We start from the raw sequence: 25,880 nt of genomic DNA, 5'->3' as shown, positions 1-25,880 counted from the left end.
GTGAATATCATAGCCTTTCTCCAAGAGTTGTCCAATACTCAGTATATTCGTCTTCATATTGGGCACAAAATACACGTTAGAGATAAATTGATGCCTTCCATTTTTCAAGCGGATGAGGATCTTACCTTTGCCTTTAACCGGGACTTTTGAGGAATCTCCAAAGGTGATATTTCCACTTATTACCTCGTCTAACTCCACAAACATGTTTTTGTCACCGCACATATGGTTGCTTGCACCTGTGTCGAGATACCACAAATTTGATTCTCCGTTATCTTCACCTTTGCATGCTAGTAACAAAGTGTTTTCCACGGCTTCAGTATCTTCTTGTGCAAAATTTGCTCTTTCTTGCACGTAATTGTTTGACTTCTCGCATTCCGAAGCATAGTGGCCAAATTTATGACAATTATAGCATTTGGTTTGAGAATTGTCATACCTTGGCCTTCTACTTGTGTAGCCTCTCCCGCGACCTCTTGTCGGGTGAAAATTTTGACTTCTTTCTTCATTTCTGTAAGAACTATAACCTCCACGTTTGATATATCCTTGTCCTCGTCCTCGGCCACGTACTTGACCACGACCTCGTTGACTCGTTTGATGAGTCTTTTCACTTCTCTCTTCCTTGAAAGACAGTTTTGCTTGTAAAGCTTGCTCCAATGGCTCCTTATTATTCTTATTGAACCTCTCTTCATGGGCTTGTAGTGAACCCATGAGTTCATCGATAGTCATTGATTCTAGATCTTTAGATTCTTCGATGGCTACGACTATATAGTCGAATTTTGAATCTAATGATCTAAGAATCTTCTCAATGACTCTTACATCACTTAGAGTTTCACCATTCCTCTTTAATTGATTGACAATCGCCAAGACTCTTGTAAAATAATCGGAAATTGATTCTGAGTCTTTCTTATTTAAGGATTCGAACTCACCTCGTAGTGTTTGTAGTCGAACCTTTTTCACCTTTTCAACTCCCTTGTGAGAATTCTCCAAGATCTCCCATGCTTTCTTGGCGGTGGTTGCACTTGCAATTTTCTCAAAAGCTCCATCATCTACACTTTGTTGGATGATGGAAAGAGCCTTTTGATCGTTCGTCTTCATTAATTTTTTCTCCTTGCCGAGAGGACCTTTTTCTGCAGGTTCCTCATAGCCTTCCTCCACAATCTCCCATAAGTCTTGTCCACCTAGGAAGGTCTTCATTTGGATGCTCCATCGATCATAATTATCCTTTGTGAGGCGAGGAAATGTGATAACATTGTTGGCCATCATCTTGTCGAACCTGGCTCTGATACCAATTTGTTAGAAATAGGAGGTTATGTATATTATTTGTGGAAGAGAGGATTGATGATTTAGAAGTTTGATTGATCTTGAAAACTCTTCTTTTATTACTTATTGAATTGCTTTGTTGCTTAATTACAAATGAGGGGTGAAGCCCTCTATTTATACTACTCAATGGAGTAGTCTAGAACTCTCCATCATCTACTAATATCTAGATATTTTCTAAGTATTATCTAGATATTTCCTAAATATTATCTTAGATATTTTACAAGATGTTTCTACACACATTCTACACACTTTCACTACTAAATATTACAAGAAGTTTCTAGATATTGGACTACAATCTTGATCCATATACTTGTATACTTGCAAGCCCATATCCAAAACACATAGCCCAAAATCAAGTTTAGTTTCCAACATATATATCTTGGAATGATCCTGGCTAGCTGTTATTTATTCATGTAAATATAACCTAGTTATTGATTGTTGTTGGTTACTAATTGTATACATGTTTATCGTTATGTTCTAGGATAATGTGAAGGAAAGTTGGGAGATTACAGAGCGAGTGACGAAAAGAATGGATATGGAATTGAACGATTATCCAGGATCCGGTGCGAACAACCGCCACACACCAAGACCTAATTAGCTATGGAAAGGTCGATCATATTGAACTAGAAATAACACATAGTCATTAACTAGCTAGTGTTTCATTAGTTGGTGAAATATGCGATGGAAAAAAAAAATACTATAATACCTGTACTACGATTCATGCTACTAATACAAACAATGATGACGTACGTATTTAAAATATATGCTAAGCTAGACTACTAGATATTATATATGTAATGTATTAGTTAATCAAGTACAATCAGTTAATTAGAGTACGTGTCTCGCTATTCTTGCGTTTATGGTCTATGTGTAGCAATTGGACGATACTACATATATGGTCCATATGGATGTATCTAACCAAGTTACTGAACGGTTGGACTCATGATTTATGTATTATTATATATTGTATGTTTTTAGATTATGATACTGCTTTTACTTTTGTTTGATTGTTATTACCGTTTGATTTGAAACAAAATCAAGCTTGTGTGTTTTCTTTTAATCTTTTATGTTGGGTTTAATTTCAATAGACAGTCGGACGATGAAACATGTTTGATGAACCGATTGAGCGATCAATTCATAGTCTATAAATGTTGGGTATGATTTATATATGGTGCGTGTTAGGCAAAGAGCACTTTTGGATTTTGGTGCAATTGTGGGATTTTGGTTTAGTGGGAAAAAGATGCATGGTGGAAAATTGAGGTGGTGTGCATTCTTGATGGTTTAAAGTAAGCTTTGGGGTCTTAGGTGGCCCAAATTTATGATCGGCTCATATTATATACTTGATTCGAATCGAAAATGGATAAACTCTTTTGTTTAATTGAAAACTCTTCTACTCTTGAGTTTTTGAACAATCAGATTAAACAAAAAATTAAAATATTTTACTTAGACCACTCCCAACCATGACGTCGTCATGGGCACTTCCTCAGCGCACGTCAGCTTTCTCTCTTCTCCTTTCTCACCACTTCCTCCCATAACACTCCCAGAACACACCATTGCTAACCATGACATACTTCCTCAATTTACTTATGATTTGATCCACCTGACGTTGACGTTGTTCGGCTATTTGTGAATTATAACTTTCTTGGATCGAAGTCCAAAATGACTGCTTGGTTTGATTAGTTTCCAGTTCGGAAACTTGTGTCCAAACCATAGCCAAAAGTCGAGTTTCTTCCTCGGTCCAAGGCATTTTGAAAGTGTTTATGTGTTACTTGAAAGTGTATGTGTGTTTGAAAGTGTGGTGGTGGATATATATATATATATATATATATATATATATATATATATATATATATATATATATATATATATATATATATATATATATATAGAATAAATACGTAAGAGTTATTTTTTAAACTTGAATTTATTTTTATTAATTTCATACGTAACAGTTACTTTTTTTAAAATTTGAATTTATTGTGATTAATTTTTATATGTAACGAATAAATAAAACAGAAACATATTTTTAAACAAACATTTATTTAACACAAACACAAACATAATAATAAAAAAGACAAATACAACTAAATTTAAATACAAACATTTATTCGGGACACAAACACAAATACGTTTTTAATAATCGGAATCCGAATCAGAAAAAACGACCATCGGTGTCGTAAACAGGTCCCCAGGGTATGTAACGGCCCATTTCATCGTGCCCCTGGTTGAGCTCTTCCATGTAGCGCAAACCCAACGATTCCGTGTCTTCATAAATTAGATATAGCGAAATCCATTTGACACCGTCTGCGACCCAATCTTGTATCCCGAACCGACGTTCGTTGGTCGTAAGAGACGTATCCGCCTGATTCGGCTCGGCAAAAAACATAATGTCCGTCCATTTGAACAAAACGTTTTCTTTCACAAATTTCCGAAAGGCTTGGACACTACAGTCGACGTCGCCATCTTCGAAAGAAACCTTCGTAGCCCGTGTGTCATCATATGATTTGTACTCCAAATCAAACGAACCGCCGAAGTAAACCTCGAACGAACCGAGCAATGGTGTTGATATTTTTTGGTGTGTTAAAAATAAAAGTGTGTTTGAGATGAGAGTGTTTAAGTTGTGAGTGTTGAAGATGAATGTGAAGTGGTGAAGTGTATATTTAGTATGTATGTATGTATGTATGTATGTATGTATGTATGTATGTATGTATGTATGTATGTATGTATATATATATATATATATATATATATATATATATATATATATATATATATATATATATATATATAGTAGAAATAAAAAACTATCCGTTGTTGCTGCTGTGCAACGTTCACAAGAGCGGAAAAAAGGCAAACTTCGCCCTGCAATATGCTTATCCATGATTCAAACGAGGGCGAATTCAACAAGGGCGGTGGAGGGCGGCCGAGGGCGACACCATTGCCATCGGTGCCCTCAGGTGACGGTTTTGATGACACCTCCTATAACATACCATTGGGATTGGTCTTAAGAATTTAGTTATTGAGCAATAACTCAATTTTGACAAAGAGAGTATCAAACAAAACTGAATGTTCATTTGCTATCGCTGATAGGCTATCAGTTTTGTGATTTACGGAAAAAAAATTCGTGTTTTTTTCTAAATGAGTACGAGATCACTCAGGAGCACTTAACTATCCTCGCGTTCATCTCTCACAGTTGCATAACCCGCCCCAACAACTTATAGACCCAACTTGATATTTTTTATTTTTTTAATCTATATTGGACTAAAGTTAAGATGTGTTAACCTGCTATGCTATTCTTACGAGAAAACTGAAAAGGTCCGTATGATAAACTGCTATGCTATGTTATGTTTACTTGATAAACTTATAGGCCCTAACTTAGTGAACATATGGGCAACTTAATAAACTTTTGGGCCCAACAACTTGGATTGTCAAACTTTATAAGATCATATATATTTATATATTTCTCAAAACTTCAAACCGATAAATTACAAGGCATGAACAAATAAAGGTCACAAGTGTAATAGATATGATATGTTACAAACATAGAAAAAGCCTTGGTCTATTGTTTAATCATCACTAGGAGCAGGAGCAGAGGTTGGAGATGGAGACGTACCATCGGTTTGATTGACAGGCTTAAACCCTAATTTTCTAATAAGTTCGTCAGCAATCATCTCATTTGCACGATCCGATGGATGGTATTCATCCCAAAATAGATATTTACTTCGATCTTTACATAGCTTCGATGCTGGAATACATGTCAATGCAGGCCTAATCTTCCCAAACGAGCAACATGGAGAATCGGCATTATCAAAACCTACAATAAATGTCGATTTAATCTTGTGACAAAAAATAATAATTTGAACGATGATTGCATTAAAAAACTAGTCAGAAGCTTGAAAAGCTAACAAAGGCTTAATTATGTAAGTATTTCAAATTTGTGTAGCAAGCTAATATAAGAGCGTGCAAGATGTGCACTTGCACATGATTCAATATCTAAAAGGGCTCAAAAAATTATTGTCCCATACCTAATGGACTCAATAATAAAGCCCAGCAGTATATATACATGAACCATTTATTTATCAAGGTTTAAAAATTAAAACTAAATACTTAAATCTTAAAGTAATTGACACATTCTCGACTTGTATTTCATGTCTCTGCCTCGAGTTCAACTTCTAAAATTGTGAGATACTAATTATTATTTGCTTATTAAATATGGTCCATATAATTAACAGACAGTCGTGACGTGTGGATGATCAATTGAATAGGAGAATCGTACCGTATTGACCAGGATTGGTGATCACATTATTAACCACATCATATGCGTCTCCAAATTTGTAACTCGCATTTGGAAGTTTTGCTGACAAATCATCCATCAACTTAGCCGTAGCTTTGTTGAAGCTAAGCGCAAGTATGTTCGTTTTATCTTGACACTCGCCAGAAGTACTCAACACCCGTTGAAGAGGGATGCACCCCATCGGTCCCAACCCGAAAACCATTAGCTCTCTTACTCCCATCCCGTGCAATAACTACAAAATGGCTCACAAAAACAAGAAAAATCATCATTAGCGACATACTTTCGCCACAAAAGTTATAGCGACAATTAGTGACGGTATATTATGTCACAAGCTTTTTTGTGCTATCTATTTACCGTAAGTTGAGTACCAAGAGTTTCCATAAGGTAGTCAATGAATGTTTTGTCGTTATACGTCCACGAATCAGAGTAAACGGGCATCAAGTAATTGTTGATGAAATCGTTGCTACCTAATGCGACCACATACTTTGCTTCCTGGAAGAATTTAGTCGCTTCTTGATCACCGATTCTAGCTCTAATCAAAGTTTGAACCCCGCTGAATAATTCGATTTGTTTGTACATTGAAAATCTTTGAATCTGTAAAATACATTAGCCTTGGTTACTTGTCCAAAAAGATTATTCACAAAACTAAAAAATCGAACTTACAAATAAACCACCGGTTTCGTTCAAGATTCCGCCACCACCTGATGCAAAATTCACTCCATTTTCAAGTATGACATCTTCAGATAATGAAGGGTCGAGAAAAGGTGGTGGACGAGGAAGGCCTATCTTGTCACCTACAAGGCAAAATATACATAATTATAATTATCTCATTGTTGATCTTGAATCTTGATGATGGTTTGTTTACGACCCTAATTCCTCGTAACAATATAATTGTCCATGATTAACTTTTTAAAGTTTTTTTTTTTAGTAACTTTGACTATAAATATTTTTATTTATATTAATTATATTATATAATATTTGATAAAATTTTTATGAATAATTGAGTTTTCAATGTATCTTGTTATAATTTTCATTTTCATCAAATATTATATAACACAGAATAAAAAATTTTATGGACTAAATTAACAAATAAAGACTTTAAAAAGTTAATAATAGCACACTTCTAGTGAGATGGAAGTAATATATCTAGTGGTTATGATAATAACGTTTTAAGTTCAAAGCTCACTAGAAACATACTATATATGTGCTCAGAAATGATTAAAAAAAAAAAAAATCAAGAAAAAAAATGCATTTATAGTAAATACATATACATCTAATTAAAAATATTTCATTTCCCCCTGAATTTGGAAATCACATTTCCATTTACCCCCTTTTTTAATTATTAATCTTGCCGTTTATGTATTAAGATCGCAATTTTGGTGATCGAAAAACATAGTTCATACGTTTATCACGTGCTCATGGTTTACATTAATGTCTATTACAAGTACCCTAAAAAAATAACAGTAAATAAAAAAATAAAACTTCAATAGTTAATAATAAAAATAATGTATCGTAGTATCATAATCAACTCGATCAAGGGATCAAGGTATAGTTGGTCACGAAATAATCATAATCAATGGATTACAAATAAAAATTGCAAGGTGAAGTTAAAGACATTACCAATAATATCAGAAACGGTTCTTCCGTTTGTAAATCTACCGTTAGGTAATCCGTTACCATAGTCGATACCGTACCATGGTAGTGCTGCCTGAGCAAAACTCTTAGTCAGTCGATTATTGTTACCGTTGTCGGACAACGAATCACCAAAGATAAATTGCACAATCTTGCAATTGTAACCGTTGATTAATGTCGAAAAAACGATTGCCAAAACCGCCACTATTGACACAGTTAGTTTCATATTTGCTGTACAAGTATTTCAAGATTAGTTTGTTTTGGAAATGATGGTTCAATTGAAGTTGGAATTTAAAGATGATTAATGACAAGAGGTTTTTCTGGTGTGAAATGTGGCATGAGGTTTGATAAGCTAACTGTAACTACTACAACCACTTGCAAATTTTGCAATGGTTTTGAGTTTGTGTTGCTTGTCAACATATTTTTTTGGGTGTTCACCTACTTCATGATTTGGTGGAACTTATTTTGAAGGTAGTGCCCACAAGGGCATTTATGTAAATATACCTTTTATTGTTTTATACGACTTTGGAGCTTAGGCTTATTCGTAGTTTATCACAAACATGTCTACGGAGTATATGTTAATTGGTTATAACTATAATATAACTAGTAACTAGTAATAACTAGAATATATAAACCATCTTATTGTCGATAAACTAGCAGGACACGTAACTTATATACGCTTTTAAGACCGATAAAAAAAAGACAAAGGTATCTGAACGATCCTGATGGAATTATCGATCTATCCTAACAGAACTACTCAAGATATGGTCGTAAACATGTTAAAGGTAATGAGCGATTCATTCTGGTGACAAGTTTCAATCTATTTTCATACCATTAGCCCTAAAGGTAAGTGGCCTTTATAAAGAAAAGGATTTTGTTGATATTTGGGGTCTGGTGATGGGCCAATGATAATGAAATCTGTTAATATATTTGGGCTAATATATGGGGTGCACATAAATCTGTTGCTCATAAATCTGCCGGAGGGATCTCCGGTTCCTGATGCTCTTGGGTTCCTCCAGATCCTTCAGCTTAGCTTGGATCTGCCTTCTTTGTCTGATTCAGATCCCTTATTGTCTGATTCAGCTTAGCTTGGATCTGCCTTCTTTGTCTGATTAATTAAATAAACATGATCTATACATTTACATAAATATAAAACATTACACTTATATATATATATATATATATATATATATATATATATATATATATATATATATATATATATATATATATATATATATATATATATATATATATATATATATAGGGGCAGGATCAATGGGGAAGTAACCAATCGGGGGAAGCAAATTTTTTTTTTTTTTTCGTTTTTTTTGAATTTTTTTTTTCCGGCATCAAGATCACACGAAAATATTAACATTTAGAAGAGACACTTCGTGATGAATGTTATTATTTAGGCGGGAAAACGATCGACAAAAATAACATTCAAGATAATATTGTTCGTGAAGAATATGAAGGTTTTTTTTCATGTTTTGTGAAGTAAAATTTAGCCCGATTTAGAGTTTAGGGTTTAGGGTTTAGGGTTTAGGGTTTGGTGTTTTGGGTTTATTCCATAAACCTAAAACACCAAACCCTAAACCCTAAACCCTAAACTCTAAACCGTTCGTGTTAAAAACTCAATCTAAATCCTAAATCTAAACCCTAAATCTAAACCCTAAATCTAAACCATAAACCCTAAATTTCTAAACCCTAATATCTAAACCCTATAAACCCTAATATCTAAACCCTAATAGCTAAAACCTCAAAATACGCTCGAAAAATACGATAATTGTTATATATTACTTCTTCGAGCGTTTTCCCGCCAAAATAAAAACATTTATCACAAAGTGTCTCTACTAAATGTTCATATTTTCATCTCATCTATAATGTTCGTGAACAAAGTTTTTTCAAAAAACAAAAAAAAAAAAAAGTTTTTGCTTCCCCCCGCTTCCCCCCGAATGGTTACTTCTCTCTTGATCCTACCACTATATATATATATATATATATATATATATATATATATATATATATATATATATATATATATATATAGGGGCAGGATCAATGGGGAAGTAACCAATCGGGGGGAAGCGGGGGGAAGCAATTTTTTTTTTTTTTTGTTCTTTGAAAAAACTTTGTTCACGAACATTATAGATTGGATGAAAATATGAACATTTAGAAAAGACACTTCGTGATGAATGTTATTATTTTGGCGGGAAAACGATCGACAAAAATAACATTCAAGATAATATTGTTCGTGAAGAATGTTAACGTTTTTTTTTTCCATGTTTTGTGAAGTAAAATTTAGCCCGATTTAGAGTTTAGGGTTTAGGATTTAGGGTTTAGGGTTTGGTGTTTTGGGTTTATTCCATAAATCCAAAACACCAAACCCTAAACCCTAAACCCTAAAATCTAAACCGTTCGTGTTAAAAACTCAATCTAAATCCTAAATCTAAACCCTAAACCCTAAATTTCTAAACCCTAATATCTAAACCCTATAAACCCTAATATCTAAACCCTAATATCTAAAACCTTGGCATACGCTCGAAAAACACGATAATTGTTATATATTACTCCTTCGAGCGTTTTTCCGCCAAAATAAAAACATTTCTCACAACGTGTCTTTACTAAATGTTCATATTTTCATCCAATCTATAATGTTCGTGAACAAAGTTTTTTTCAAAATACGAAAAAAAAATTTGCTTCCCCCTGCTTCCCCCCGATTGGTTACTTCCCTCTTGATCCTACCACTATATATATATATATATATATATATATATATATATATATATATATATATATATATATATATATATATATATATATATAGGGCAAATATCAAGCGCTAAGTGGGTTAATTAGGGATAAGGGGATAAGCAGTCATCTAACCATTCAATCTATTCTCATCAACCTCTTCTCTATTTTATCCAGTGATCCGGCGATGTATTCTGTCAACATGAACAGGGGTATTTTGGTCTATTACATATTACATGATTCATCTATTGCTCGTCAGTCATCACTTCCATGGTCAATCCAACCTAAATCAGTTTCATGTTTTATTTCAATTTCACATCATACAACAAATTAACCCCTTCTTCATACGATTAGAGAAGCGTTCACACTCATTTAGGTTAATCGATTCAGATTACAGAAGCGTTCATGCTCATTAAAGTTAATCGATTCATTGTGTTTAATTCAATATCAATTTCTAGGTCAGTGGTTTTGATGTTATGCGAGGTGTATATAAAATAGCTTTATATTTTACAAGGAAATACTATTAAATACGATACAATTTTACACAAGATATTTATTTATTTATTGAATGGATATACTTAAACCTTGCTACAACACTTATAAGCAGTGTACCTAATCGTACAGTAGTGTAGTTTTTAGTAAGTCCGGTTCGTTCCACAGGGAATCTTTTTCACAAAGCTTAACGCTATATTAGTTTAAATTTATAAAAATACAAATATATATAAGTAATATTATTATTATAAAGGGGGGTTTTTACCGTTTAATGACCGGTTTGTCGATTTTAAAAAAAACTTTAGTTGCAGTTAATACAAAATGTAAAATATTAAATAAATAAAAGACTTAATTTAAAGCGTAAAGTAAATAACGATAATGAAATTGCGAATAATAAAAGTGCGATAAAATAAACTTGTGATAATTAAAAAGTACGATAATTAAAAGTGCAATTAAATACAATAACAATAAATAAAAATGCGATAATTAGAAGTGCAATTAAATATAAAATAAAGGAAATTAAATATGAAATAAAAGAATTATGCTTATTTAAACTTCCGTAATCATGATGTTTGACGTGTTGATTTTAGTTTTATGCCCATGAGTTAATTGTTCTTTGTCCTGAATTATTTAATATGTCCATATGGATTTGTCCATAATAGTCCATCAGTCATAAATATAAAAAGCGAAAGCCTTCGTCAAATTATTCTTATTCCCGAAGTCAAATATTCCAACTAATTGGGGATTCGAATTGTAACAAGGTTTTAATATTTTGTTTAATGAATACACCAGGTTATCGACTGCGTGTAAACCAAGGTTTTACTAATTTGTTAACAATTACACCAATTACCCTTGAATGTAATTCACCCCAGTTTCAACAAGTCTATTAACTATTAATCCAGTTCCGTGTCCGGTAAAATGAATAATTATTGGTATTTATAGATATCCCGCCCACCGTACACAGTCAAGCGTATGTGGTTATATATAAATACGTCGAATTATAAGTTTGTATATTAAATTAACAAGGTATTGTTTAGTTAATATAAAACCCATTAATAGCCCATAGTCTAATTTCCACAAGTGTCGTTCTTTTATCCAAACCCCAATTATGGTACAAAGCTCAATTACCAAATTTTAGTAATTAGCCCAACATCATGATTACTTCGGTATTAAATAAGCATAATAATAACTTAGCTACGAGACATTAAATTAAAAAGGTTGAACATAACTTACAATGATTAAAAATAGCGTAGCGTTACACGGACAGAATTTCGACTTACACCATTACAACATTCGCTAACATACCCTTATTATTAGGATTAAAATTAAAATTAAAATTAAAATATAAATTATAAATATAAATATTACGTATATAGATAGAGAGTTTGATATATATGTTTTTAAAATGATCAGAATTCGTTTGCTTTTATAGGGAGTTTCAGTTTTTGGGGCTCCGCGACTTGCGGCCCTTTCCTTCTTCAAACTCCGCGAGTCGCGGAGTTTGTTTTTACAGCTCACCACCTTTGGCTCTTTGTTTGCCGACGATTTATTTTATAAATATAATATATATATAATTAATATAATTAATTATATATTATATTATATTTATATACATAGTTAACTTGTAATTTTTAGTCCGTTGCGTCGAGCGTTGAGAGTTGACTCTGGTCCCGGTTCCGGATTTTCGAACGTCCTTGCGTACAATTTAATATCTTGTATTTTGCGTTTTGAATCTTGTACTCTTGTAATTTTGAGACGTTTCTTATCAATAATTGGAACCTCATTGATTGTATTTTGTACTTTTGAGCTTTTTGGTCGTTTGGTTCTTCAATTCGTCGAATCTGTCTTTTGTCTTTACCTTTTATTATTTAAACGAATATCACTTGTAAATAGAACAGTTGCAACTAAAAGCTTGTCTTTCTTGAGGAATAATGCTATGAAATATATGTTCGTTTTTAGCATTATCAAATATTCCCACACTTGAGCGTTGCTTGTCCTCAAGCAATATAGTCTTGAAATACAAGAATCACTTCTTTATTCTTCACACTTTGTACATCAGTGATTTCTTTACGGCGGTATAAACAATGGTAGTAACGATGTGGTTTACAGTCCCACATGACTATAAAATTTAGATCCATTAAGGAAATTGGATCTTTATGAAAACATTTGATCTTTTGAAAATTAAATCTAGTTTTTTACCATAGATAAGTTTTTCGGAATAACCCTTCACCGGTGTTTGCAAAATATTTTTGTGGGCTTGGTGGGTTTCAGATTTGAAAATTTTAGCTCAAAACTTGTGGTTTTGTGTCACCCACTTGCTAACCTTGTATTAGGAAAGCAACACATCCAGTATACTTGCTCCGTATATTACCTTTCGGTAAACTACCGTCCGGTTATAAAGGAAAGCGTTGAACAAGCAACTGTTAAGGCGATGTCTAATGACATGCAGATGTTCATGGTCTACAACGTGTCGGATGCAATTACTATCCTTTGTAGGAGCAATAGTAAAGATCACCCTATAATTTTTCGGTCTGGCACAAGGTCCTGTCTTCGACCATGCTATGCAACCACCGTTCTTACGGTTGACACCCGATTTGGTTCAGGTGACCTAATGAATTCCAGGTGAATTCCTAGGATATTACGTTCAATGGTAATGAACGCATTGAAAATGGGTTTTCAGAAAACAAATCGGTTTGTAATTTTGATCAAAATATTTTCTCGTTCAAGCTCGAGTTTAGATATCATCGAATTCCATGAGTTTGTAATTCTCAATCTTTAAGGTCAATCTCAAGGATTGAGTAATATCAGGCTTAAAAGCTGATTTTTAATCTTTAAGGAAATTATCCTTTCTGGGGATCTGATTCATTAGTCTTATCCAGCTAATTTGCACGGTGCCCCCCCATTTTACGAGATAAATCCTTCTCATGGTTAGGATAAATCTGACCACTTGGCGACCCTGTTTTATGCTGAAGTCCGTGGATTTCCTGCTGATTTTAGTGATGACTTTTCTAGATTTTTCGTCAACCTACAGCTGGTCTGGACGACAACTTCCTGACCTAAATCAAGAAGCGCGTTTCTTTTTCGGAAGACTTTACTTCCTTTTAATGATGGAATTGATTCATCGTGTAGATCCATCTCTTCTTTTCTTTCATCGGGTAAAATAGTTTAGTTTAGTCCAAAGCAAAAGTATTTTCAGTTATTTGTTACAGAAATATGTGACATATGTTTAAGATAACTTGGTAATTTTTCCCACACTTGGCTTTTATTTTCCTTTTTATTGTCCTCTATTCCATTTTAAATGAATTTTAACATTTTAGTTTGTTTCTCAATTTATGTCCTTTCTGAGGTAACAATAATTTCGGTGTTAACACCTAGTTTTATCGTTCATAAATATGTATAAACATGATTTTGAGTTCATTTAATTGAAAATTTTACTAGAATTGGGTAGTCAGTATATAAGACTAGGGCTGTTCTTTATTATCAGAGAGCACTAGATTTTAATACAATTACTACTTTACTAGTATTTCTAATGGTAACCAAGTGTATAAAGTAAAAATTTTAAAATCCGAAAGAATTTAACCCCTTCCCACACTTAAGATCTTGCAATGCCCTCATTTGCAAGAAATCAGTAACAATTTAAATTATTGAGGGTGATTAGCGTAGAAAATATTAAATTTTACCAAAGTTTCCAAACATATTGGCGTTTGGTTGCTGAATGATAAATGGTGCATATCATTTGTTCATTTCGTCTGTTGTTACATCACATTTATTTGTCATCTTGTTGTCAAAATTAGTAGCTTTTGCTGAACTTAATGTCAGTCTTTGAAAATGCACTGTTTTACCCTGTTTTGTACAATTTACAATATACATACATACAAATATAAACATGCATGGCAATTTGAAATGGGACTTAATATCCCACTTTCAAATCCTAAATGTGAAATATTAGTACACAATAATAATAAAAATGATAAAGATTACATAAGTATATTCAATAACATAAGTTTAAACATGAATAAGTAAAAAGATAAAAACATAAAAATCATATAAATAACCAAATGGAATTAAATCAGTCTGGATATGGGTTCCAGTTCATCTCGTCAGGTGGGTTCCATTGTTGGTTATAGGTGTTTTGATAGGCTTGGTTATAGTCATACCGGTTAAAGGGTGGTCGGATATCGGGGCTGTGTGGCGGAAAATGAGCAGGTCGAGTAGGTACATAGTTATTTGGTACCTGATATGATAGCTGGCTCATGATTTGGTTTTGATGAACTTGCCAATCTTCAAATGCTCTATGTCTAGCATTTTCATACTCTTGTGAAGCTATAAACCTTTGCATTTCTGCCATTTCATTTCCCCCTCCTACATTACCTTGCTGTTGGTTTCTCTCAACCTGTGGATGTCTACCATTATATCGTACTGCGGCGTTATTTCGCCTCTTCAAAACTTTCGCACCATGGTATACATTTAAACCTATTGTATCGCGAGGTTCTGGTTCTTCGACTAATAATCCCCCCCGACTTATATCCACACCGAGATATTCAGCAATCAAAGTAATAAATATACCACCTCCTCTCATCCCCCTAACCATAGCTGATAAATAATAACTCACACAATAAGGTATACTTACAGCGCTTTGTGGGTCTCGAATACACATGTGGTAAAACAAATCATGTTCATTTACCTTTTCCTTGTTCTTACCTCGTTGTGTAATCGAATTGGCTAAAAACCTATGAATTACTCTTAATTCAGCTCTATCTATATCCAAATAAGAGTAATTTCCCCTTTAAATCGGTGATGGCTAGTCATTTGACTCCATACACCATGCGTATCAAAATTTTCGTCTATCTTTCTACCATTTAATATCAACCCTCTACAATCGGCAGATGCTAACTCCTCAGGCGTATATATACGTAAAGCCCGAGCCATGTCTAGTAAAGACATGTGGGGCATCGAACCTCCTAACAAAAATCTAATAAAAGATCGATCGGTTAAACTAGCTACCCGATCATTTAATTCTATACTACACAACAATTCTTCACACCATACTTTATATACAGGTCTACGCATGTTGAATAACCGTACCCAATCGTTAAAAGTAGAATTACCATACCTCTGTGCAAGTAATTCCCTAATTGACCCGGCCAATTCTACAGCTTCTAATGGTCCCCATTCTATGACCCTAGGTACTTCAACAGCTTTAGAATGAAGAGTATGCAAACCCCTTTGGTATTTTGGATAATCTATCCAAAGTCTGTCAAATCTCAGGTTCGGGTGCAAATCTTCCAAGTGCATATTAGAAAATGTCATGACTGGATGAGGAATATCTTGTTTGTAGTAGTTATCCACCTCCTGTTGTTCCGCATTCTCAGCAGGAGCATTGCGAGCTTGGGATGAAGATTCACCCCTTTCAGTCTGCAAAACACATCAAACACAATTTTTGTGCATCCAAATATGCATTAGTGTCAGCAAAATCATCAATCAAAATAATTACAATGACATGATCAATTTATATCAAACTTAAGCTCATTTTCATATTTTCATCAAATTTACACTTTTTCAAATAAGCATATACGAAAATGTTCGCCAAGTTCATAAGCATTCAACTCAAATAACATGTCAAAATAATCATTACTAGTAATTAAACAAGTTTCAAATGGCATTATCTCTCAAAAATCAAGTTCATGAATTTTAGACTTGAAAAAGTCCACTTTAATTCTCAAAATCATGTTTAGGCTCAAAGTTTGGATCATTTAACTACCTAAACATGTTACACTACTTAATTTAGCAATAATTCATGACAAAAATCGGCCATAACCTGTTTATATCAAAAAGCCCCAAATTTGCTCAAGAACACAAACCCTAGATTACTCAAAATTTGAAGTTTAAGGCTTCTAATCATGTTAAATAGCATCAATCTAGGTTATACAAGCATAATACATAAACAATTTAAGCATAATTACACTAAAAAGCATCAAAATCGAATTGGGTATAAAATTGCTCAAGAACACTAATTTTCGGATTAAATGGTGTTTAGGTGTAGAAATTTACCATTTTTCTTGAGTAATTCCTTGATAGCATCCTTCTTAACATGATTTTAGTAAAAGATTTGATGATTAACGGTCAAAAATTATGAATTTGGGAGTGTTTTTTCGGGTTTTTTCGGGTTATTTTCGCAGTTTTTGTGGTGTGGGGATGTTCAACTGATCAGTTTTTGCGTTTTATTTTTTTCTGTATTTTGGTCCCTCCGCGAGTCGCGGTGCTTGACCCTTCAAACTCCGCGAGTCGCGGAGTTTGTATTTTTTTTATATATCTTATACTAATTAAAACAATTAAGTAATTAATTTTAAAATTTTGTTTCCCTTATTATTTAGGACGAGGTCGTTTCGGATCGATGTCCTAGTCCGTCCTTCGACAAAATTTTAAAATTTGTCTTTTTCAAGCGATTGTCTTAAAAGCTAAGATTTTTGGTTTTTTTTTTTAATGTTTTTGGCATACTTTAATTCAATAAGATTAAAAATAATGATAATAAAAGTTCTCGTCCCTCCCTCGGGTAAAGCAATTTCGGTTCAAAGACCTAGTCTTCAACTTACGACGAATTTTAAAAATCATATTTTTAACTTAGCGACATAAAGTAAATTTTTGTTTTTAAATTCACACAACTTATGTAGTGACCCGAACTTTTCCATGTTTATATATATTAATTGAGATTGATATTTACATGATTAAATGTTTCCAACATGTTAAGCAATCAAACTTGTTAAGACTTGATTAATTGAAATATGTTTCATATAGACAATTGACCACCCAAGTTGATCGGCGATTCACGAACGTTAAAACTTGTAAAAACGACATGACAATATATATATGGATATACATATGGTTAACATGAGATTATGATAAGTAAGTATCTCCATAAGTATATTAACAATGAGTTATATACATATAAACAAGACTACTAACTTAAGGATTTCGAAACGAGACATATATGTAACGATTATCGTTGTAACGACATTTAAATGTATATATATCATATTAAGATATATTAATATATCATAATATCATGATAATATAATAATTTAACATCTCATTAGATATAATAAACAATGGGTTAACAACATTAATTGAGATCGTTAACTTAAAGGTTTCAAAACAACACTTACATGTAACGACTAACGATGACTTAACGACTCAGTTAAAATGTATATACATATAGTGTATTTAGATGTATTAAAATACTTTTGGAAGACTTCAAGACATATATCAAAACACTCATACTTAACGAAAATGGTTACAGTTACTTTTCCATTCTTTTCTTTCATCAAGAATTCTAGTCGTATTCTTACCCGTATTATACACAGCTTCAAAACGTACTTACTATGAGTATATACCAATAGGAACTAGCATGGGATTCCACTCTTGATTATGTCATGTATGACTAATCAATTTTAACTTCTACCATGAGCTAGTCAACTAACTAGAACTCCTTTTAACCCCACTCACCACTCACCAATTACCACTCATCATTCACTCCATTTCACTTCCAATTCTCTTTCTAATTCTCTCTCAACACACACACACACTATTATGAACGTATTTTTCCAGTAGTTAATCATCATCTTCATCAAAAATCACTTCAAGAATCAAGCTATAATCATCATAGGAAGAACACTTCAAGAACACTTCAAAAATCCCTTCAAGTTTACTAATTTACTTCCAAGCTTTCTAATCCATTCCAAGTAATCATCTAAGATCAAGAAACCTTTGTTATATACAGTAGGTTATCTTTCTTATTCAAGGTAATATTCATATTCAAACTTTGATTCAATTTCTATAACTATAAACCATCTTAATTCGAGTAAAAATCTTACTTGAACTTATTTTTGTGTCATGATCCTACTTCAAGAACTTTCAAGCCATCCAAGATCCTTTGAAGCTAGATCATTTCTTGTCACTTCCAGTAGGTTTACCTACTAAACTTGAGGTAGTAATGATGTTCATAACATCATTCGATTCATATATATAAAACTATCTTATTCGAAGGTTTAAACTCGTAATCACTAGAACATAGTTTAGTTAATTCTAAACTTGTTCGCAAACAAAAGTTAATCCTTCTAATTGACTTTTAAAATTAACTACACACATGTTATATATCTATATGATATGCTAACTTAATGATTTAAAACCTGGAAACACGAAAAACACCGTAAAACCGGATTTACGCCGTCGTAGTAACACCGCGGGCTGTTTTGGGTTAGTTAATTAAAAACTATGATAAAATTTGATTTAAAAGTTGTTATTCTGAGAAAATGATTTTTATTTTGAACATGAAACTATATCCAAAAATTATGGTTAAACTCAAAGTGGAAGTATGTTTTCTAAAATGGTCATCTAGACGTCGTTCTTTCGACTGAAATGACTACCTTTATAAAAACGACTTGTAACTTATTTTTCCGACTATAAACCTATACTTTTCTGTTTAGATTCATAAAATAGAGTTCAATATGAAACCATAGCAATTTGACTCACTCAAAACGGATTTAAAATGAAGAAGTTATGGGTAAAACAAGATTGGATAATTTTTCTCATTTTAGCTACGTGAAAATTGGTAACAAATCTATTCCAACCATAACTTAATCAACTTGTATTGTATATTATATAATCTTGAGATACCATAGACACGTATACAATGTTTCGACTTATCATGTCGACACATCTATATATATTTCGGAACAACCATAGACAATCTATATGTGAATGTTGGAGTTAGCTATACAGGGTTGAGGTTGATTCCAAAATATATATAGTTTGAGTTGTGATCAATACTGAGATACGTATACACTGGGTCGTGGATTGATTCAAGATAATATTTATCGATTTATTTCTGTACATCTAACTGTGGACAACTAGTTGTAGGTTACTAACGAGGACAGCTGACTTAATAAACTTAATACATCAAAATATATTAAAAGTGTTGTAAATATATTTTAAACATACTTTGATATATATGTATATATTGTTATAGGTTCGTGAATCAACCAGTGGCCAAGTCTTACTTCCCGACGAAGTAAAAATCTGTGAAAGTGAGTTATAGTCCCACTTTTAAAATCTAATATTTTTGGGATGAGAATACATGCAGGTTTTATAAATGATTTACAAAATAGACACAAGTACGTGAAACTACATTCTATGGTTGAATTATCGAAATCGAATATGCCCCTTTTTATTAAGTCTGGTAATCTAAGAATTAGGGAACAGACACCCTAATTGACGCGAATCCTAAAGATAGATCTATTGGGCCTAACAAACCCCATCCAAAGTACCGGATGCTTTAGTACTTCGAAATTTATATCATATCCGAAGGGTGTCCCGGAATGATGGGGATATTCTTATATATGCATCTTGTTAATATCGGTTACCAGGTGTTCACCATATGAATGATTTTTATCTCTATGTATGGGATGTGTATTGAAATATGAAATCTTGTGGTCTATTATTATGATTTGATATATATAGGTTAAACCTATAACTCACCAACATTTTTGTTGACGTTTTAAGCATGTTTATTCTCAGGTGATTATTAAGAGCTTCCGCTGTCGAATACTTAAATAAGGACGAGATTTGGAGTCCATGCTTGTATGATATGTGTAAAAACTGCATTCAAGAAACTTATTTTGTTGTAACATATTTGTATTGTAAACCATTATGTAATGGTCGTGTGTAAACAGGATATTTTAGATTATCATTATTTGATAATCTACGTAAAGCTTTTTAAACCTTTATTGATGAAATAAAGGTTATGGTTTGTTTTAAAACGAATGCAGTCTTTGAAAAACGTCTCATATAGAGGTCAAAACCTCGCAACGAAATCAATTAATATGGAACGTTTTTAATCAATAAGAACGGGACATTTCAGTTGGTATCCGAGCGTTGGTCTTAGAGAACCAGAATTTTGCATTAGTGTGTCTTATCGAGTTTGTTAGGATGCATTAGTGAGTCTGGACTTCGACCGTGTTTACTTGAAAAATGATTGCTTAACAAATTTTGTTGGAAACTATATATTTTTAACATGTGAATATTATGTGATATATTAATCTCTTAACGCGGTTGATATTATGTGATAGATGTCTACCTCTAGAACAAGTTCCATTGACTCACCTAATAATAATGAAGAGTCAAATGTAAATTGGAATGATTCGTGGACTGATTCACAAGTTCCCGAAGAGGAACCGGAAGAAGAGTCGGAACCGGAAGAAGAATCGGAACCGGAAGAAGAATCAGAACCGGATGAAGAAATAGAACCGGTGGGGGAAATAATAAAACGGTTAAGTAAAAGAAAATCCTCAACCAACCGACCAAGGTTAATTATGGTCAATGGTGTTTCCGCCAAGGAAGCAAAATATTGGGAGGATTACCAATTCTCTGATGAATCGGATTCCGACGAGAATTCCGATGATGTTATAGAAATTACCCCAACTGAATTTAAAAAGGCAAAAGAAAATAATAAGGGAAAGGGCATAAAAATAGAGAAATCTAATTCCAACCCCGATGAACTTTATATGTATCGTCAACCCCCGAAGTCCTTAAGTTGTAACAATGACCCGGGAACCTCTTATCCACCAGGTTTTTCTAAACCAATGTGGAAAACGACGGCTCGTATTAGGGGAACATCATATATCCCTAGAAACTTGGCAAAACGAACCAAAATCGAAGAAGAAGAAACAAGTGAGTCGGAATAAGATAGTTGTATTCGTGTGGTGTAATATATGTAATGTAGTGTGCTTATGCTTTATGATATATGTAAAAATTGCTTGTATTAATAAGTATTTTTTTTTATGAATCTAACTCTTGTCTATTTTACAGTATAAAAACACAAAATGGATAGACAACCCAATATTTTAAGAGACCTACCCGGAGACATGATTGATGAAATCTTGTCTAGAGTCGGTCAGAATTCTTCGGCACAACTATTTAAGGCGAGATCAGTTTGTAAGACATTCAAAGAACGTTCCAAGAATGCCTTGGTTTATAAAAGGCTTTCGTTCGAAAGATGGGGGATATCACATTGGGAAATCCATAAGTTACGATGTGTTTACTTTGACGCATATATTGCGAGGAACCCAAATGCTATTTTACGCAATGGGTTAAGAAATTATTTTGACTCAATATATCCGAATAATGGACTTCGTGATTTAGAAAAAGTGGCTAACATGCAACATAAAGAAGCATGTTATGCTTACGGATTAGTAATGTTCGCTTCTCACCAAAGTGAGAACAAGAACATCGGGCTACAACTATTAAACAAAACGTTTTCACAAGTGACGGAGTCGGTAATTGGGGTAAGAAATGAGGTTTTTAGATTGTTACGGGACTGTTGGACATTACGTAACCCTCGTCCCTTTGACGACGTTACAACACGCTGTCTTATCAACGGCCATAACGGTTATGTTCCACAAGACCAAGGATGGGAAGTAATCCTAGTAAAACCAGAATGCATGACTTGTTTCTGGACGTATGAATTACGTGTCTTTATTGCCTTTGATGAACGACTTGTGTACTAGCTAGAATTATCTTCACAACCATCTTGTATCAAATTTATTGTGTGCTATATTTCATGCTATATGTAATATAAGCGGTATTGTAAGTTTGTAAAATATTGTGTAAAAGTTTGAACGCGAAATATTATTATAATCAGTTTTTCATATAGAATTGTAGTAGTTGAATTGTATATTAGCTACTAAGTATGAACTTAACGGGTAGGTACTACCCGAATTTAAACTTATAAAACGCTAATATGAAGAAAAAGCTTTTATAAATGAGTTCATATTATGCTACGAAATACTATTAACTACTCTTAATATTCTGTATGATTAACTTGTTCCATTTGACTATTTTGAAGGAAATGGCACCGACTACTCGACACACCGTGAATATGAATGAAGAGGAATTCCGTACTTTTCTAGCTTCAAACATAGCCGCAGTAGAGGCTGCGCTACATACCAACAATAACCTTGGATCTAGCAGTACAGGAAATCGTGTAGGATGCACCTACAAAGAATTCACTGCCTGCAAACCTTTGGAATTTGATGGAACCGAAGGACCGATCGGATTGAAACGGTGGACCGTGAAGGTCGAATCGGTGTTTGCCATAAGTAAGTGTACTGAAGAGGACAAAGTGAAGTACGCTACGCATACCTTCACAGGTTCTGCGTTAACATGGTGGAATACCTATCTAGAGCAAGTGGGACAAGATGATGCGTACGCACTACCGTGGTCAGCATTCAAGCACTTGATGAACGAGAAGTACCGTCCCAGAACCGAGGTCAATAAGCTCAAGACAGAACTTAGAGGGTTACGAACCCAAGGATTTGATATTACCACGTACGAAAGACGATTCACAGAATTGTGCCTATTGTGTCCGGGAGCATTCGAAGATGAGGAAGAGAAGATCGACGCGTTTGTGAAAGGATTACCGGAAAGAATCCAAGAAGATATAAGTTCACACGAGCCCGCCTCCATACAACAGGCATGTAGAATGGCTCACAAACTAGTGAACCAGATTGAAGAAAGAATTAAAGAACAGACTGCTGAAGAGGCCAATGTGAAGCAAGTCAAAAGAAAGTGGGAGGAAAATGGTGATAAGAATCACCAATACAACAACAACAGCAATTACAACAATAATCGCAACAATTACCCCAACAATCGCAACATCAATCGCAACTACAACAAACGTCCCAACAACAACAACAACAACAGCAGCAGCAACTACAACAATCATCCCAACAACAATAATAACCGCAACAACAGCAACAATCAGAAGCAGCTATGCCAAAGGTGTGAAAAGTATCACTCGGGGTTCTGCACCAAATTTTGCAACAAGTGTAAAAGAAATGGTCATAGCGCGGCGAAGTGTGAGGTCTATGGACCAGGGGTTAATAGAACGAAAGGAACAAATGGTGTCGGAACGAGTAATGGCGGAGCAAGTAGTGTCGGAGCAAGTTATGCCAATATAGTTTGTTATAAATGTGGAAAATCGGGCCACATTATTAGAAATTGCCCGAACCAGGAGAACACGAATGGACAAGGCCGCGGAAGAGTTTTCAATATTAATGCGGCAGAGGCACAGGAAGACCCGGAGCTTGTTACGGGTACGTTTCTTATTGACAATAAATCTGCTTACGTTTTATTTGATTCGGGTGCGGATAGAAGCTATATGAGTAGAGATTTTTGTGCTAAATTAAGTTGTCCATTGACGCCTTTGGATAGTAAATTTTTACTCGAATTAGCAAATGGTAAATTAATTTCAGCAGATAATATATGTCGGAATCGAGAAATTAAACTGGTTAGCGAAACATTTAAGATTGATTTGATACCAGTAGAGTTAGGGAGTTTTGATGTGATAATCGGTATGGACTGGTTGAAAGAAGTGAAAGCAGAGATCGTTTGTTACAAAAATGCAATTCGCATTATACGAGAAAAAGGAAAACCCTTAATGGTGTACGGAGAAAAGGGCAACACGAAGCTACATCTTATTAGTAATTTGAAGGCACAAAAACTAATAAGAAAAGGTTGCTATGCTGTTCTAGCACACGTCGAGAAAGTACAAACTGAAGAAAAGAGCATCAATGATGTTCCCATTGCAAAAGAATTTCCCGATGTATTTCCGAAAGAATTACCGGGATTACCCCCACATCGATCCGTTGAATTTCAAATAGATCTTGTACCAGGAGCTGCACCAATAGCTCGTGCTCCTTACAGACTCGCACCCAGCGAGATGAAAGAACTGCAAAGCCAATTACAAGAACTTTTAGAGCGTGGTTTCATTCGACCAAGCACATCACCGTGGGGAGCTCCTGTTTTGTTTGTCAAGAAGAAAGATGGTACATTCAGGTTGTGTATCGACTACCGAGAGTTGAACAAACTTACCATCAAGAACCGCTACCCACTACCGAGAATCGACGACTTATTTGATCAACTACAAGGCTCATCTGTTTATTCAAAGATTGACTTACGTTCCGGGTATCATCAAATGCGGGTGAAAGAAGATGATATTCCAAAGACTGCTTTCAGAACACGTTACGGTCATTACGAGTTTATGGTCACGCCGTTTGGTTTAACTAATGCACCAGGTGTGTTCATGGACCTTATGAACCGAGTGTGTGGATCATACCTTGACAAGTTTGTCATTGTTTTCATTGATGACATACTTATTTACTCAAAGAATGACCAAGAACACGGTGAACATTTGAGAAAGGTGTTAGAAGTATTGAGGAAGGAAGAATTGTACGCTAAGTTTTCAAAGTGTGCATTTTGATTGGAAGAAGTTCAATTCCTCGGTCACATAGTGAACAAAGAAGGTATTAAGGTGGATCCGGCAAAGATAGAAACTGTTGAAAAGTGGGAAACCCCGAAAACTCCAAAACACATACGCCAGTTTTTAGGACTAGCTGGTTACTATAGAAGGTTCATCCAAGACTTTTCCAGAATAGCAAAACCCTTGACTGCATTAATGCATAAAGGGAAGAAATTTGAATGGAATGATGAACAAGAGAAAGCGTTTCAGTTATTGAAGAAAAAGCTAACTACGGCACCTATATTGTCATTGCCTGAAGGGAATGATGATTTTGTGATTTATTGTGACGCATCAAAGCAAGGTCTCGGTTGTGTATTAATGCAACGAACGAAGGTGATTGCTTATGCGTCTAGACAATTGAAGATTCACGAACAAAATTATACGACGCATGATTTGGAATTAGGCGCGGTTGTTTTTGCATTAAAGACTTGGAGGCACTACTTATATGGGGTCAAAAGTATTATATATACCGACCACAAAAGTCTTCAACACATATTTAATCAGAAACAACTGAATATGAGGCAGCGTAGGTGGATTGAATTATTGAATGATTACGACTTTGAGATTCGTTACCACCCGGGGAAGGCAAATGTGGTAGCCGATGCCTTGAGCAGGAAGGACAGAGAACCCATTCGAGTAAAATCTATGAATATAATGATTCATAATAACCTTACTACTCAAATAAAGGAGGTGCAACAAGGAGTTTTAAAAAAGGAAAATTTAAAGGATGAAATACCCAAAGGATCGGAGAAGCATCTTAATATTCGGGAAGACGGAACCCGGTATAGGGCTGAAAGGATTTGGGTACCAAAATTTGGAGATATGAGAGAAATGGTACTTAGAGAAGCTCATAAAACCAGATACTCAATACATCCTGGAACGGGGAAGATGTACAAGGATCTCAAGAAATATTTTTGGTGGCCGGGTATGAAAGCTGATGTTGCTAAATACGTAGGAGAATGTTTGATGTGTTCTAAGGTCAAAGCTGAGAATCAGAAACCATCAGGTCTACTTCAACAACCCGAAATCCCGGAATGGAAA

At 34.1% G+C, this 25,880-nt stretch overlaps 1 protein-coding gene across 1 annotated transcript; it reads right to left on the bottom strand.

The window, feature by feature from the left end:
* Nucleotides 1-4,883: 4,883 nt before the first annotated feature.
* LOC139860585 (GDSL esterase/lipase At1g74460) lies at nucleotides 4,884-7,469 on the bottom strand. Its single transcript, XM_071849331.1, has 5 exons — nucleotides 7,232-7,469; nucleotides 6,275-6,405; nucleotides 5,966-6,205; nucleotides 5,594-5,843; nucleotides 4,884-5,131 (listed from the first exon to the last, which is right to left on the bottom strand). Exons 1-5 carry the CDS (start codon nucleotides 7,467-7,469, stop codon nucleotides 4,884-4,886), a joined length of 1,107 nt encoding a protein of 368 aa, XP_071705432.1.
* Between the last annotated feature and the right edge of the window lie 18,411 nt (nucleotides 7,470-25,880).

Source organism: Rutidosis leptorrhynchoides, chromosome 7 (genome assembly GCF_046630445.1).
Source record: "Rutidosis leptorrhynchoides isolate AG116_Rl617_1_P2 chromosome 7, CSIRO_AGI_Rlap_v1, whole genome shotgun sequence".
NCBI classification, from domain to species: domain Eukaryota; kingdom Viridiplantae; phylum Streptophyta; class Magnoliopsida; order Asterales; family Asteraceae; genus Rutidosis; species Rutidosis leptorrhynchoides.
This window is presented reverse-complemented; position numbering and strand designations above follow the sequence as displayed.